At 43.4% G+C, this 17,186-nt stretch overlaps 1 protein-coding gene across 2 annotated transcripts in view; it reads right to left on the reverse strand.

The window, feature by feature from the left end:
* Positions 1-17,186, reverse strand: part of TMPRSS6 (transmembrane serine protease 6) — a 47,416-nt gene that overhangs the window by 19,483 nt on the left and 10,747 nt on the right. For both annotated transcript variants that reach the window (XM_072655958.1, XM_072655959.1), the window contains exons 7-10: positions 15,453-15,657; positions 13,670-13,806; positions 10,549-10,661; positions 10,214-10,323 (exon numbers count right to left, since the gene is read on the reverse strand). In XM_072655958.1, the coding sequence (XP_072512059.1) occupies positions 10,214-10,323; positions 10,549-10,661; positions 13,670-13,806; positions 15,453-15,657 (565 nt within the window). The remainder of the gene's footprint in view (positions 1-10,213; positions 10,324-10,548; positions 10,662-13,669; positions 13,807-15,452; positions 15,658-17,186) is intronic.

The following is a 17,186-nucleotide window of genomic DNA, read 5'->3' on the forward strand; positions in this document are numbered from 1 at the left end:
TATATCATCTGCTGGCCTTCACATGTCATCTGCAGCTGCCACAAAACTACCCCCAAATTCCCATTTAATTTCTTATGCCCATCCAAGATATATTGAAACAGTGATGGGGAAAGCCACCATGTGGAAGGGACGATTATACTTGCTAACTGATAGAAAATGAGTGCTGGAAGAGAAAGGAGAGGTTATCTAGTTGTACTACAGGACCTAGTTTCTCAGATAATCAGACCCTAGTCTAAAGCAGAGAGGTACCTCAGAGACTCTTCTAAATCCAGCCCTTTCATTTTACAGATGAGGAAACCGAGGTCCAGGGAGACATCATTGATCGAAGGTTGCTGCCTCCTGTTCTATTGATGAACTAGGTACCAAGATGATCATAATTTTAATTAATAATATAACATACTGATGTCACTTAGGTCTTCTTTGGGAACAAAGGACAACATCCAACCAACCAAGATGATGATAATAATTTTGACTAATAACAGCATTTACATAGTGCTTTAAGATTTACAAAAGACTTTACAAACATTATTTCATTTGATCCTTACAACAACCCTAGCAGGTAGGTGCTGTTATTATTCCCCTCTTCTAGGCAGGTAAAGGTTAAGTGCCCTGTCCTGGGGCACACACAGGGAGTGATTGCCTGGTTATCTTGGTCAGCTTCCAGTCTCCCTATGAGTCACACTGTATTCATGAGATCTTTCCTGAATTTCTAGACTGAAGAGTCCTACAATTTGGCCATTTGGGTTGGAGTTGAAAAGGCAGGGTAATAAAAATCTTACTTTTCTCATTCTTTTTTCTCTCAAGTTCCCCCTGCCCCACCATATGTCTTCTAGGATCATTGGATTATAGGATTTAGGACTGACTGCAAACTCCATAAGAGTAGAGATTGATTTTTGTTAGGTACTCCTAACATCCAGCATCATGCCTTGAATATAATAATATTATCTAAAACATGCTTGTTAAATTGAAGGAGGATCTGAGAAATAGTCTAAGTAGTCTGACATTCTCATCTCATAAATGGGAAAATGAAGGCTCAGAGAGTGGGAGAAATTTATTTGAGGTCACACAGACAGGAAATGGGAAGATTGGGAGTCAATGTTCTAAGGAGTCATCACTGGACAAAACTGTGGGCCAAGCACCACTAGGTGGTACCTGGTGCCAGGGATCATAGGACCATAGAGTCAAAGTTGAAAAAGACCTTAGAGGTCACTGAGTTCAATCCCCTCTTTATACAGGTGAAAAAACTAAGTCACAGCGAATTGCCCAGCTAGTGGAAGGTTGATTCGAACCCAGGTCTTCCTGATTCCAAGCCCATAATCTACTCACTGTAAAGGGAAGGGTCTGTTGGCTTGCTGGGGTGGTCCCCTTGGGGGAGGTCAGAGCCCCAGGTATTTTCTGAGCTCTATTCACTCTTCAAGGCTTGCCATATCAGATTCATCACTGAGGTCAGGCGGGAAACACCCTTACCATGATACCCAGAAATGTGACGAGAGCACATTACTTGCTCTACCAAGAACGGTATAAAATGGAGACATCCAGGGTGAGGGTGAGTGGGACAGGAAGAGGAAGGAACTGGGGAAATTTAGAATTTCTGCAATCAGAAGAGGTCAAGCAGAAAGTAAAATAATCTTTCATGCTCCTCTTCCTTCCAAACTCCCCAACCAGCTTCAAGGTCAGGCACCTAGCCTTGGGCAAAGGAGGCACAGCCCAGGTCTGATTATTTAGGGGGGGACACAGGTCCTTCTCTGCCACCACAAGACCACAGGGTATGAGGACATTATGTTAGGGACCTTACTGATACTCTATCTTATAAATGAAGAAACTGGGCTTTCAAAGAGGAAGTGATTTATCTAAGGTTAGGTTGTGTCAGAGTTAGGATTCCAGTCTAGCTCTTTTGATTCCAAAATCCCGGTGTTTCTCATACAGGATATATGTGGAAGTCTTAGACCAGAGGGAGAGAGCACAGGGTTGTGGTAAGGGGAAAGGGTGGGGTGGATGTTGTCTTTGAGCATTTGAAAGGCTGGCATGAGGAAGAAGGACAAACTTGCTTGTCATGGCCCCAGGGAGGGATGTGGGTAAGTAGCAGAGGGCAGGTTTTGGTTCAGGTTAGGGAAAGGTTTCTAACAAACTGAAAGGCCCTGAAATGCAATACACTTCTTTAAGAGACCATCAGAGGCCTAGACCTGGAAACTTAACGCTGTTGAATCCATTCCCTCATTTGACAGTGGGGGAAACTGAGATCTAGAGAGGGTAAATGATTTGCCAGTGGTCACATAGGCAGTATTTGAAGCCAGGTTCTGTTTCTAGAACCATTTCTCACATCTTTAAATATAAGAAGAAGGACAATGATAATGACAAATAATAATAGACTATATTTCTATAACTATGAAATCAACAAGCAGTTATAAAGTACCTACTACGTGGTGGGCACTGTGTTAGGTCCTGAGGAAATTTTTTTTTTTTTTTTAAAAAAAGAAACTCTGTATTGTCAAGGAGTTTACATTCTAATGGGGAGATAGCAAGTACATATGTTAGGATATGCACAACACATAAATATGTGCATATATAAAGAGAGAGAAAAAAGAGAAAGACAGAGACAGAGACACACATAGAGAGACAGAGAGAGAAAGAGAGAGAGAGACAAAGACAGAGAGAGAGAGAGAGAGAGAGAGAGAGAGAGAGAGAGAGAGAGAGAGAGAGAGAGAGAGAATAAATACAAAGTAGTTTAAAACAAAGTGTTTTGGGAGGAAGAAGGATGCCAGCAGTTAGGGGAACAGGAAAAGCTTCCTATACAAGACAGTACTTGAGTTGTGTCTTAAAGGAAGAGAGGGATTCTATTAGGTTGTAGGGAAAGGGGAGATCATTCCCAGCATAAGGCACAGCTAATGCAAAGGCATGTAGAGGGGAGATAGATTGGTATGTGGGAACAGAGAGAAAAGGCAGTTTGGTGTGATAACAGACAAATAGCAGACAGGTAGAGGAAGTAATGTCTAATGAGACAGGAAAAATAGATTGGCACTAGGTAATTAATAGAAGGCTTTGCAAGCTAAACTGAAGAGCTCAATAGGGAGCTTTTCCACACGGTCCAATCTGAAGTGTATAGATGTCAGATCTTGGCAGTAGTGTATAGGATGGACTGGAGGAGTGAGAGACTTAAGGCAGAGAGACTAATTAGGAAGCTAATTGGGTGAGAGCTGATGACAATCTGAGTTAAAATGGTGGTTGTATGGTCTGAGGCATCATCGATGACCACTTGCTGGGGATATTGTGGAAGGGATTACTGCTCAGTCCATGGGCTGAATCAGATGGCCTCTGAATTTCCTTTGAACTCTAAGAGTGGATTCTCCAAAGAGAGGCTGATTGTTGCTCAGTCAAGGACTAAAGTAGTAGTTCTTAACCTTCTTGTTCTCATGGGTGCCTTTGGCAGCCTGGTGAAGTCAATGGGCCCCTTCTCAGAATCAGGTTGTTGGGGTTTTTTTTAAATTCACAATGGAAGGAAATGCTAAATTTCAGCTAGAGGTTAGTGAAAATAAAGCTGTATTTTTTTCCCAACAAAATTTACAGACCCCCTGAAATCTCTCAACCATTGGGGTTTGGTGATCCTCATGTTAAGAACCCCTGGACTAGAAAGAAGAGACCCAAGCAGGGACAGGACAGGTTTCTGGAGAGAACTGATGACAATATAGAAGACACATTCATTTAGCCCCCAACTTCTGAGATAAAGCCTTAATCCGATCTCCTCAGGTAAGGTATAGGACCTTTTCTGAGGAGAAGTCATGGATTATGCTTTCTTTCATCCTGCTTTTAAGTCTCTTAAAAGAACTAGACCCAATTTACTTTTAGAGATTAGTGTAATTCCAATGACTCCTTTAGGCACCTGCCAATCTGTCCCCATCCCATTCCAATAGACTCGCTGATGCCTCAAATCATCATCACCATCATTCTCCTCCTCCTCATTTCTATACAGAATCACCTTATGATGCCAAGGACTGGTTTGGGGTAACCTTTTGTTATATGTGACAAGGCACTATATGGTGGTATAGCAGAAAGAACTCTGGACCCGGTGTCAGAAGAGTCCTGGGTTCGATTCCTAGCCCTGGTCCTTATCAGTTATCTGACTGTGGGCAAGTCACTTCCTCTTTCAGAGCCACAGTTGTTTCCTCATCTGTAAAATGGGGATTAATAATGCTTACAATGTTGACCTCAAGAGGATGTTGGAAAGTGCTTTGTAAACCTTAGAGTATAATTTTCTGTCACAAGTTTTAGGTTTATGGTAATCTGCATGACGTGGAGGAAAGAAAACTGCATATATATATATATATGGGTCAGATCCAAGGGTGAGGGAGAACTCTGATGTTAGCTCTGTAGCCACTTCCTCTAAGTCTCAGTTTCTTCATTTGGAAGGTGGGTATAATGACACCAACCCTACCTACTTCACAATGCGATTGAGAGGAACAAATTTTGTAAATCTTAAAGGGCCCTCAGCATATTTGGTGAATCAGTGAATTTTTCTTTTTTAAAGGACAACCTGGATCCAAAATCTTCTGCGTCTGCCCATTGCTACTAAGATAAGCCCAAATGGGAGAAAACATGGTGCATGGAAAGAAGATATGGAGAGACCTAGGGTCAAATCTTGACTCTGTCATGTATGATTTCTGTCCCTTTACCTGAATTTCCTCCTTCATAAAGTGAGGAGATTGAGCCAGATGGGCTCTGAGGACCTCTTTAGATATCAATTCCTCATCCTTTTACCCTGACCCATTTGCCCAATCTTGGTGTCCACTCTGCCCTTTACACTCTATCCAGAACCGTTCAAACTTTCCTATCTCAGTAATTTTGGCTACATTATTATTCCCTCTGCCCTGGATGTCATTCCTCCTTTTCTTGTCCCTCTCCCACTAACATTTCTACTTGCCACAGTCCTCCATGTCCTTCCAAACCTTCTTCTACAATGTCACTCTGAGCTTCCTGTTCTCTGAGGTCCCCCAAAGCTTGGTTTGCACTTCTCTCATACCAACTAACATATACAGATCCACTTCCTTTTATTTCCCTAATAGAGATGAGATCCTGGAGGGGAGCGGCTGTATCCTCTTCATCTTTCTGGCTCTTTAGGTGCTTAGCACAATGCCCAGTATTCAGTAGGTGCTTAATAAATTTGGGGGAATAACTAAATCAAAGAGGAGGATTGAGATCCACGAAGCAGTGTTGTTGCATCCCTTAGCATCACATGATTTAATGTAAAAGGAATGATTCAAACAGGGTTGAATGAATGGCAGAATGGATGGTATCAGAGAATGGCACACTAGACTAACAGCTGGGAGGGACCTGAGAACAGCGAAGGTCAGGGCTGGGAGGGAACTTAGAATAAAAAATGAATGTGAAGATTGAAAGTGACTGTAGATATTATTTGGTCCAAATTTCTTACTTGGCAGAGCCCCAGAAAGATTAGTTCACCTATCAAATGTGGCAAAGCCACAATTAGAATGTAGGTCTCTGAAATGAATGAATGTTGAATGGTTGGCCACCATCTAACCCCTAGCAGGTTTGGGGGTGGGGGGAGGGACTTGGCATCCCTGGTGACATTTAAGGTGCTGGGGCCCCTAGAGTGGACTGGAAGAGGAACACTGTGTGGAAAACCCCTTGCTTTAAAGATTCTCCGGGAATGGGATATTTTTTGTCATATTTCCCATAGCCAGGTTCTAAGAGTTAAATGCCTCTTTCAGCCTCTGTCTGAAAACTAGAGCCCTAACTGATAGTCTGACTCTCTGAGACAGCTAGGTGGCACAGTAAATAGAGTACTGTCCCTGGCAGGAAAGACCTGAGTTTGAATCCAGCTTCAATTACTCACTATCTTTGTGAATCTAGATAAATTGCTTAACCTGCCTCATTTTCCTCAATTGTAAAATGGTAATAATAATAAAGTTTCCCTCCCAGATGTTTGTGAAGATCAAATGTAATGATATGCAAAGCATTTTGTAAACCTTAAAGTGTTCTATAAATGTCACCTATTATTATACTCTGCTCCTTATTTCGCACTCGGTAGGCGCTTAATAAATGTTTAATTGATTAAAATGAGGGTGATGAACCTCCACCTGCCTACCTGACAAGGTTCAGAGTGAGGCTGAAAAGACTGTGCAGAGTAGAGAGAGTGAAGGACTAAAGTCAAGAAGACATTAGTTGTAATGCCACTAGACACTTGCTAGCTGTGTGTCCCTGGGCGAATCCTTCACCTTTCTCAGCCCCAGTTTCCATATCTGTAAAATGGGGACAATAACTACCCCCTAGGGTCGTTGGGAGGATTAAACAAGTTAATGTATAACTAAATTGTTGTGCAATTTAAAGCCCTTACATAAAGGCTCATGTTATTGTTAAAATAATTTTGCAAAAATCACTAAGGAAATATAGAAATAAGTATTGTTCAATGCAAGGTTTACTAAGCTTCTGCTCTGTGCCTGTGCTCAAAGGTAAGGATAAAAAGCTAGAAAATGATATAGTCCCTTCTTTCAAGGAGTTTATAGTCTACTGGGGGTGATATGCTACAAACACACAAACATTAATATGTATGGTACAAGGTAGATTTGGGAGAGGCAAAGGAGAAATTAGGTAATGTGCTTTGAGAAATCCCAGGAGAGAGGGCATCATTTTCAGCTGGGAGGGATCAAGGAAAGTGCAACCATCCTTCTAGTAACCCAACTACGCAAACTTTCATCATTGTTCTGGGAAAGACAGAACAAAATAACAAACAAGGAGGTGCTGCCCAAGATAATAAGCGGAGAGCACCCAGATGCCATTGGTGAATTCCAGTCCTTTAACCCAGAGGAACTCCATCCTTGGGTCCCAAAAGAACTGAATAGTGATCTCAGAATGATCACAAAAAATGGAAAAAGTCAACAAAGTTGGAGAGGAACAAATATTCCATTTTTTTTTTAATGGAAAGAGAACAGTTTGAACACCATAGGGTAGTACATCTGACCTGGTTTCTGGGAAAACTTTGGAACTGATGGTTGGTGAATAGCTTGAAAGAAAAGTGATGATTACAAAGGCAGCTTCATCAAGAACAGGATGTGCTGGCCTAAACTTTCTTGCCTTTTTGGGGGGCAGGGTTACTAAACCAGAGATGAAGGGGATATTACAGCTATAATTTTCCTAGATTTTCTAGGATACCATAAAGTATCTCATCAGCTGGATAGATGTGAATTAGATGAGGATACAATAAGATGGATTTGAACCTAGTTGGATTTAAAGATTAGTTGTTACCAGCTCCAAGCTGATGTATCAGGAATTCTCCAGTGAGCACTAGGGAATCTCCATTTGGTTCTAGGCTGTTTAATATTTTTATCTATGTAAGTAGGGGTGGGGGGATGATAGAAGGGAGGGCAAATAGGAGGAGGATGTAATTAGAAGTAAATACTTTTGAGGAGGGGTAGGGTCAAAAGAGAGAATAGAATAAATGGGGGCAGGATAGGATGGAGGGAAATATAGTTAGTCTTCTACAACATAACTTATGGAAGTCTTTTGCATAACTACACATGTATAACATATATTGAATTGCTTGCCTTCTCAGTGGGAATGGATGGGGAGGGAGGAAGGGTGAGAAGCTGGAACTCAAAGTTTTAAAAGTGAACATCAAAAATTGTTTTTACATGCAACTGGGAAATAAGATATACAGGCAATGGGGTATAGAAATCTATCAACCTCCAAGAAAACAGAGGAGATGGGGATAAGAGAAGGGAAGGGTGTGATAGAAGGGAGGGTAAATTAGGGGAAAGGGGGAATAAGAATGCATGCTGTCTTGGGGTGGGTGGAGAGGAGAGATGAGGAGAAAACTTGGAACTCAAAACCTTGTGAAAATAAATGTTGAAAACTAAAAATACATAAATAAATTAGAAAGAAAGGGGAAAAAAACTATTTTTATCTATGACTTGGATAAAGACATAGATTGTACAATTTTACAACTTGTAATTGACACCAAGCTGGGATGATGGAAAGCTAACATACTGGCTAACAGAGTCAACATCCACAAAGATGTTGATGGACTAGAAGGGTTCTTGACCTTCTTTGTGTCTGGCCCCTTTGGGCAGTCAGCCTGATGAAACCTATGGATCCTTTCTCAGACTTATGTTTCTAAATACATAAAATGCATGGGAAATACAGAAATTATGGGATTATAGTTACATTGGTTTACAAATAATTCTGAGAGTTATCAAAATATTAAAAAAACACACACAATCCCATGGAACCTAGGCTAAGAATCCCTAGCACAGAGCATTGGGCTGAATCTAATGAGAAAGAATCCAACAGGGATAAATGTATGAACTATTATACATGGTTACAAAAATCAATTACACACTCTTGGGGAAGTATGATTAGGTAATAACTGTTCTGAAAAAGATCTGGGGTTTTAAGTGAACTGCAAACTCAACATGAGTAAGCAATGGAATGTGACAGTCCCCAAAGGATAATATAATCTTGAGCCACATTAAGAGAGGCTGAGCTTCCAGGTCTAAGGAGGTGAGAGTTTCACTGTGCTCTGCCCTAGTCAGACTTCATCTGGAGTGTTCTATTCTCCTCAAGGAACCAAGATCTTAATAAACTGAAGAGTGTCCAGAGGATGGTGACCAGGTTGGTGAACAGTCTTGAATCGTTGTTAGGTAAGGATCGAAGGAATGGGGCATTCTTCAACTAGAGAAAAGAAGTCTTGGAGGCATGGAGCTGTTTCTAAGTATCTGAAGGGGTGTCACTTGGAGAAAATAGGGGATTTGTTCTAGCTAGCCCTGGAGGGAAGAAAGGGAAGGAACCAGGGGAAGTTACAAAAAAAAAAAAAAGGTTAATTCAGACTTAAGCTTGGGAAAAATCTTCTTAACAATGAGAGCTGTCTCAAAGCTGAATGAGTAGCCCACGGAAGTGGGGAGTTCTCTCTCCTGGGGGAAGGGTTGACAAGATCTTCAAACAAAATATAGATGATCACTTTCCATTATGTGATGGTAAAAGATTCCTTTCAAGTATGGATTGGCCTGAATGGCCATGGAGGTCCTCTCCAACTCTCAAACTCTGAGATTCTTTACCCCTCCCCCCTCTCCCCATCCATTGTCAAATCTTGTTGATTCAGCCTCTCCATATCCTTCTCCTCTCCACTCACACAGCTCATCAACACCCCCTTCACTATTTAGATGACCTTCTAATGATGTCCTTGTGCCCCAGTTTCTGTTCTCCTGTGATAATTTACACGGTTGAATCGATAGTCCTAAAGCACAGCTCTGACCACCTCACTCTCCTGTTTGAGAAGTTTCAGGGGCCCCCTCTGGCCTCTAGGATAACAAAAGAGCCCCACCGCATGGCATTTAGAGACCTTTGAAATCTACCTCCAACCTACTTTTCCAGGCTGGTGGTGTATTTCTCCCCTTCATGTGTTCCGTGTACCAGACAAATTAGACTATGCTCTGCCTGCCTTTACAAAAATAACTGAAGCTTCTGCTTTTGAAACTCTATGACTTTGTCCAGGCTGTGTACCATGCCAGGAACACTTTCTCTCTTCACCTATGCCTCTTGAAAGCCCTTGATCCCTTTAAAGCTCAACTCTGGCACCTTTCTCAGAGAATCTTTCTTGTTTCCCTAGTTTCCCTAGTTCCCTAGTTTCCCTAGTTCCCTAGTTTGTTAGAGTTGTTTCTCAACCAAACTTTTCATCTGTATTATTTATATATTTTGGATTGTCTGATCTGTGGACATGTTGTGTCTTCTCCCCAACCCCCATCCCCAATAGAGGTCAAGGACTGTTTGGTTTGGTGTCAATATCCCCAGCACCTGGTATGGCTTGTTTGTTTAAATAAATTGGTTTTAAAAAATTGATTAAAACTAAATTGACTAATTTAGACCATCTGAACTGGACCTTACTTCTTGCTATTGATAAAGCTTTTAGGCTCACATCCCATTCCCCTGACCCTTCATATCCCCTTCTTCTAGTGACCTAGTTCATGATAATCCAGAAAATAGCCTGGGACAGCCCATAGGTGGGGCATGCAAGGTTGGGTCCGGGAGTAGAAATAAGTCAGTTTGAGTTGAGGGGAGTTTTAAGAACCAGTAGTCCTACTACTGGTTCAGACCAGGAATATCAGGTGACTATAGAAATGGGCAAGGTTGTTGAGTAGGGATGAGGATAGAGAGCCTAAAAGCTGAAGAAGAGGAGGACACCACCATCCCCCAAGCACCCTCCTACCTTCGGTTTTGTATGGTCCATTGCCCCTGGGTGCAGGGTAAATCATACTTCTGCCTCCTCAGAGCATACGCCTCAAACCAGAGGGCCACTCCATAGTCAAGAGATGGGACCTGCAGGGGAGGGGGACTGGGAGTGAACATCCAGACCAACCCAAAGGAAGGAACCCAGGAGGACTCAGGGAGATGAACTGGCCTCAGGGGCATGAGGGAAGAGCCAGGATCTGAACCCAAGTCTTTGCACTCCAAATCCAGACTTCTTTGTACTGTTCCAGGAGGCTGAGGAGGAGGGGTTGGGATAGGATGATAGGTCCAAGTCTTGAGTCCTTGGGAACTTACCGTGAGATGCCAGGTACAGTGGGTACTAGGGGAGTAGTAGCTGGGATAGTAGGGGGTGCTGATGTATCCCTGCAACTCCAGATTGCCCTCCAGGGTCAGGTTCACCTGGCAATCTGAGAAGGGAGAAAAAGAACTCAGTTAAATCAACTCATGCCCATTTTAGAGATGGGGAAATTGAGGCTGATTAAAAGGTGAACTGATTTGCCTAATCTATACAAGTATAAATCAGTTCAGAAGATTATAGGATCATCCATTTAAAGATAGAAGGACTGTCTGAGGTTGTATAGTCCATTTTCCAGATGAAGAAACAGGTCCAGGGACATGAAGTACTTTGCCCAACATCACCCAACTGGTAATTTGTAAAGTCATAATTTGCCTCCAAGTCCTCTGACTCTGAATCTAAACACACTATCCATTATGGGAATAATTTTCCTGTGCCTTCCTATATTTCAGAACTTTCTATCTAATTCCCTTTCTTTAAGTCACAATAAACCCTATCTCTCCTTGGACCCTGGCAGGGTGGAATTGATGGTGGTGGTGGTGGGGAGGTGACTGGCCCACCCATGCTAGGAGAGGCTGGGATTTCATGTGAATCTTAGAGATAATTTAGGATAGGCATACTTAACCGTTTTTTATGTCATGGATGCTGCTAAATTATAAAGTTTCAGTTTTTTTATTATTCAATTACTTCTTTTAACATTCATTTTAAAAAAATCTTGAGTTTCAAATTCTCATCCTCCATTGAGAATCGCTTTTTAAATGCATGCCATGCAAAAGATTATGGAAAAATAACAATTATATTGAAATGCAGTTATCAAAATATATTTTTTTAAAAGTTCACAGAATCTAGGTTTAGAGTCCCTGATTTAGTAAAAACACCCTTATTTCACAGGATGGCAAACCAAAGGGTTGGAAGAGAAAATAATTTGCTCAAGGCCATGTAGCACAAGCTGCTTTGGACTCAGCCAGAGCCCCTGCAGAGGTAGAGCCTGGTAAAGCACAAGGGTGTAGCTCAGGGTTTGGAATCAACCAGACCTATCATGGGGATGGATGTGGATGATGTCATCTGGCTTCATCCTCTTGCCTTCCCAGCCCCATTCCATCTCATTCTTATAACAGGCCATGGGAAGCACTGTCCTGCCTCCTGACTGATCATGTGTTCTAGCTCAGTGTTACAGCTCAGCTCTCTTGGTCCTTGCCAGTGCTTTTCATTCTTAAAGTCCCCTGGAGTCAAACTGATCAATTTCTACTCCCTGACTCAACCTCCCATACCCCGTCTCTGGGCTGCCCCAGACTATCTCTTATCCCTGAAATAGCCTCCTTCCTCACTTCTGCATCTTGGAATCCTTAATTCCTTCAAGAGACAGCTCAGGTAGGACCCCCTATGGGAAGGATTTCTTGCTCTTCCTAATTGTTAAAGAGCCTTCTAACACACATTTGCTGTATTTTTTTTATTATCTGTTTCCCTGTAACCCATGAAGGCGTGCACACAAACTCACCTGGAGGGCGGATTCTCCTGTTTGGCCTCAGCACCCTCCCTTCCTTTATCACCTGACTAGGTGACTGTCATCCTTCGGGGAAATTGGGTCCTGTGCTGCTGAAGGAAGGATGAGGGCAGTAGCCTCACGAACCACTTGTGATGATGACGCCTCAGTTCTAGGGTCCTTGACTGTATAGTAGTGTTTGTATTTTAAAAATCTTGCTCTTAACTGTATATCACACAATTCAAGTCAGTGCTGGGCAGTGGAAAACTGTGGCATATGATCTCTTCTGGGGCAAGGGTTGACGCAGCATCCCTGAAAGTGCCTCTGTTAAGCAGACACTTAAAGGATACTGTTTAATTGAATTGAAAGAGTGAACACTTGAAGCCAAAAGACCTGGATTCTAATCTCAACTTAGGTAGTAGCTCATTGTGTGACCTGGGCACAGTGCCCCTCTGTGGGTCTCCCTGTCCTCATCTATAAAATGAGGGAGTTAGATTGGATGGCACCTTACATCCTTTTTAATGTTTATAATTCTAAGGGGGAAAGGGAGAAAAATGGGGGGGGGTGAAGGGAGAGTGAGAAAGAGAGACAGACAGATACAGACACACACACACACACAGGGGGGGGAAATGAAGGGAGAGAGAGAGGTAAAGAGGGGAGTAAGAAAAAGGAGAGAGACACAGAGACACAAGGAAAAGGAGAGACAGAGAGGCAGAGAAAGAGAGAAGAGACAGACAGAGAAACAGAAATGGAGAGAAGGGAGAGAGGGAAAGAAAGGGAGGGACAGACAGAGACAGAGAGAAAGAAAGGTGGGAGGGGAAAGTGAGAAAGGGAGGGAGAGAGAGAAGGACAGAGAGAAATGGAGAGAGGAGAGAGAGGGAAAGGAGGGAGGAAGGGAGAGAGAGAGACAGAGACAGAGAGACAGAGACAGACAGAGAGACAGACAGAGTGCACAGAAATAACAACGGTTTTCACTGAGATAGCTCTTTGGGATTTTAAACTGCCTTATCGACATTATCTCACTTGATCTCCACCACAACCTCATGAAGTAGGCAGGGCCCCAAATGAATAAACCCCATTTAACAGATGAGGAAATTGAGACTCACAGAAAAGTGATTTTTGTAGAGTCCTGCAGTCAGGGGATTTCCCGACTAGCACGCTGTCCCCTCTGGGGATGGAGATGACAGAATGACAATAATTCCCATCAATGGATCACTTTGTTTTACAAAGCACTCCCCGCTCCCATAGGGAACTATGGGACAAACAGGTATCTACTCTGTCACTACTTAAGCCCAGAGGGCTGTGCGCTCGTGCTGGCTTCTGTCATTGCTGCTAGACCAGGGAAAGAGCAGGAAGGAGGTACAAGAGAACAAGGTGGAGAAGAGAGCAGATGCCAAAGGTCCCTCAGTGGTTCTTTGGCTATTGACTGACCACTGTGGTGCATCCTAAAGCTGGATTGACCTGCTTAGGGAATCAGGGAAGGGGTAGAGTAAAAAGAGTGAGGGTGCTGGGGTCTGGAGCCACAGGGCAGAGAAGGGAGGCCAGCACCTTGGATAATCTGTAGTCAACAGACTCGAGTCCCTCCCTCTCTGAGAGGATTCCCCATCCCCCATCCATAATCAATGTCCCCACCTCACCCTGGAAGGCCACGGCCTGGACAGAGAGTGTGAAGGGGTCATAGTAGCTGTACAGGCCTTTCTTCCAGACCACAGACATGATGTGTCCTGAGGACAGGACCTCCACTGCTGGCTCCTGGCGGCTGCAGCCGTAGAGTCTGAGGGGAGATGGGTAAGGTAGCATTACACCTGGGGAGAAGTCAGAATGGTTCAGTGGAAAAAAGGCTGCCTGTGAAGCCAGAGAGTCTCAGTTCCAATATGGTGCCTGATACAGAAATCTCTGGGACTGTGGGCAAGTTACCTCTTCCTCGGCCTTAGTTTCTTTATCTGAAAATGAAGGGTTAAACTAGATGATGTCTGGGTGCCGTCCCAGCTCTAAAATGCCATGTTCCTATGACCTATCACATGGCTCAACCTCTTTCCGCTGGGAGTTGACAGCCAAGGCTAGAAAACCAGGGACCCACTCGCTGAGGCTCCCCACCCTCTGAGGCTCTCCACCTGCCTTGTTCTGGGCTGGAGCAGGAAGAGATAGCACTGGGGCTCCCTGGAAAGGCCCCCCGCCCCCTGTCTTGTGGCTTTTTGGTTTCCCACCCAAGTGTTAGCATCCCCCTAACTTACCTCTTCTGTCTCTCTTCTCTCACTCCAATGCCCTATTCCTTTAGCAACTAGATTTTAGCTGACAACAAACTAATTCATAACAGGGTTTAAATAACTAATAAGTGCCAGATGAATTAGTTACCTGTCCTAGAAACAGACTGACTATACCTTAATCCAGAAGAGGTAAGTGACTTTCCCAAAGTCACACAGGTAATAAATAGAGGAAGAACCCAAATCCAGGTGAATTTCTCCAGTATGATTTCCACAACTGCCTCATTAGGAAACTGCACATTAGTTGTGCATTAGCATCATCCACTTCCTGATCATTAGGAAGTAATAATGCTAATTTTACCAAAGAGACTAAGAATGAAATGATGGTAGGACATAGAACATTGTAGCATAAAGTTTTTTGGATAAACATCTACATAGTAATGTATCATAGAATGTTAGAATACCTCATGCCTGGACTAGTGCGTGATCCTGGGCTTGTTTCTGCCTCAAATCTCTCCCTAGCACATATTCCACTCAGCTCTCGAATTGTTTTTCTTGAAGTGCACTCCCCTACTCAATAATCCCGATGGCTCCCTATTATTTTTAGAACCAAAGAGAAAATCCTGTTTGGCTTTGAAAGCCCTTCACAACCTGGTCTGTTTCTAAATTTTCTGTCTCTTTATACCTTAACACTGGCCTTGATCTTCCCTATACTCCATCTCCCAGATCGATTTCTTTCACTGTCTGTCCCCTCCCAAGCCAGGCTTCTTCTCCCTCCTTGTCTCCCCCTCCTGGATTTCTTCAAGACTCAGTTCTAATCTCACCTTCTGCAAGAGATCTTTCCTGGTTCCTTTCCCAAGCCCTTTGTGTCCAGTGACTGGTATATAGTAGGCACTTAATAAGTGTTTATTGACTGAATTTAAGTTAGAATGTTGAATGTGAGAATTGAAAGGGGGTGTAGAACACTGAATGCTAGAACATAGACTCAGAATTTAAAATGTGAAATCTAGGAGGAATCTTGGGAATTATCTCTTTCATTCCCTTCATTTGAGAGATGAGAAAACTGTGATCCAGAGAGGGAAGACCATACAGTGATTTGTCACAGGTTAAGAAATGCTAAGATGTGATCCTTATTGTCAACTATCCCTGGCCCATTGGGCTATCTTTCCCCTGGTACTTTGTCCTTCCTCAAGGTTGGGGCAAAAGGGTAACTTACGAGGTGATAAGGCGGCTCTCAAGGGGTCCGGCAACATCATACATGGCCAGTCTGTCCCGACATTCAGCCAGGGTCCATTCCAGTCGAAGCTTAATCATGTGGTCCTCAGGACCCTGAAGGTGCCACAGGCAGCTAGAGGCAAGGTGATCAGGGCCCTTGAGCCGCACTATCTGGCCTTCACCAATGTAATTGTATCGGTAGCATCCTGGAGAGGAGAGATAGAGCCCCTGGCTGCTGTTAGCCCTGAGGAGAGAGCTTTGGGGAGCCGGGGCCTGTAGGGTCCTTGCCCAGGGATAAGGAAGGGAGATGGGGAGGATGTGGTGGAGAGTAGAGGTTAGGGGGTATGGTTAGTTCCTAAATCAAGCTGGGTTAGTTCTCCTAATTCCTTCACCACCTTCCAGGTTCCACCTGTGGCTCCTCTCTCTTCTGCTGGTCTCATTCTACCTACTCAGTTCCTCTTCCATTCAACCTGGCTCATCCTTCCCACTGCCCCCTCTCCCTTCTTGCCTGTCTTCCTCTTGTCTTCTCCCATGACCAATTTGATTCCCTTCCTTTGATGAATGAAAAGCCCTGATCACCACACACACACACACACACACGCACACATATACACACACACACACACACACACACACACACACACACACACACACACACACACGCACCACCCCTGACTGGTACACAGGAGTACCTGGAGGGCTGACTGTCCTGCCTAGGTGTTCATTTTCCCTTCCCACATTTTCCTTGCTGAGTGGCTGTTAGTCCTCAGGGAGACTGGGGAACTCCAACCACACATAGAGTGAGGGCAGGGTCCCATGGACTGCTTGTGATTCTTCAGCTAGGTGGTCCTGGATTGTACCCGTGTTCATATTTTTTAAAAATCTTGCTCTAAATTGTACATCAAACAGTTATACCCAATATAGTAAAGTAGAAAGCATGCTGGGAGGAGACCTGGTTTCAGATCCTGCCTCTGACATTTACTAGCTGAGTAATCATGAGCAAACACTTAACCTCCTAGTATCTCAGTTTCCTTTTCTGTAACATAGGTATAACAATATTTATACTACCTTCTTCACAGGGTTGTTATACAGAGTGCTTTGCAAACTTCAGAATACTATAAGAATTATTTCTAATTATCACTCTTTGCAGGATAGTAATACCTTTTTTGTTTTATTATATTGTGGTATAGAAATAAATCGAGTCTTTGTTTCCTGAAACAGATAGGTTTTTTAAAAATTAAAAAGGACAAATTTTAAGCTGTTTTCAGTTGCTTGGACCACAGTGTTGTAAGGCAGAAACAATGTAACCTACTTTGCAGTTATTAACCCCAGAAAGAATCAACACTAACCATGCAACCTTCCAGTGCAAATCCGCCCCCCCCCCCCATACACACACAATCAGAAAGTGGCAGTAAGATGTCGCAGTCTCACAGAAGCATGTAGGCCCACACCTCTTCACATGCACACATTTCTGGAGGAAGCTAGTGGATGTTTACATCGTTCAGAGAACACACCCATACTCTACTCTGTGTGGAGTCTTTAGTATGAGCTGCACATACATTATTGTGGGCTAAATTGTTTACACAAGTGGTATGTGTGCATGTATGTATGCCCCAACCCACCCCCACACTCACACCCCCACACCACATACCACAAGGGGTTGGTTCCTTGTAAACATCAACAAACACATTCCCCCCCCCCCCCCCACCGCGCCCAAGCTCACAGAAGAACTTTT

The sequence above is a fragment of the Notamacropus eugenii genome, chromosome 3 (genome assembly GCF_028372415.1).
Source record: "Notamacropus eugenii isolate mMacEug1 chromosome 3, mMacEug1.pri_v2, whole genome shotgun sequence".
Classification (NCBI taxonomy): Eukaryota; Metazoa; Chordata; class Mammalia; order Diprotodontia; family Macropodidae; genus Notamacropus; species Notamacropus eugenii.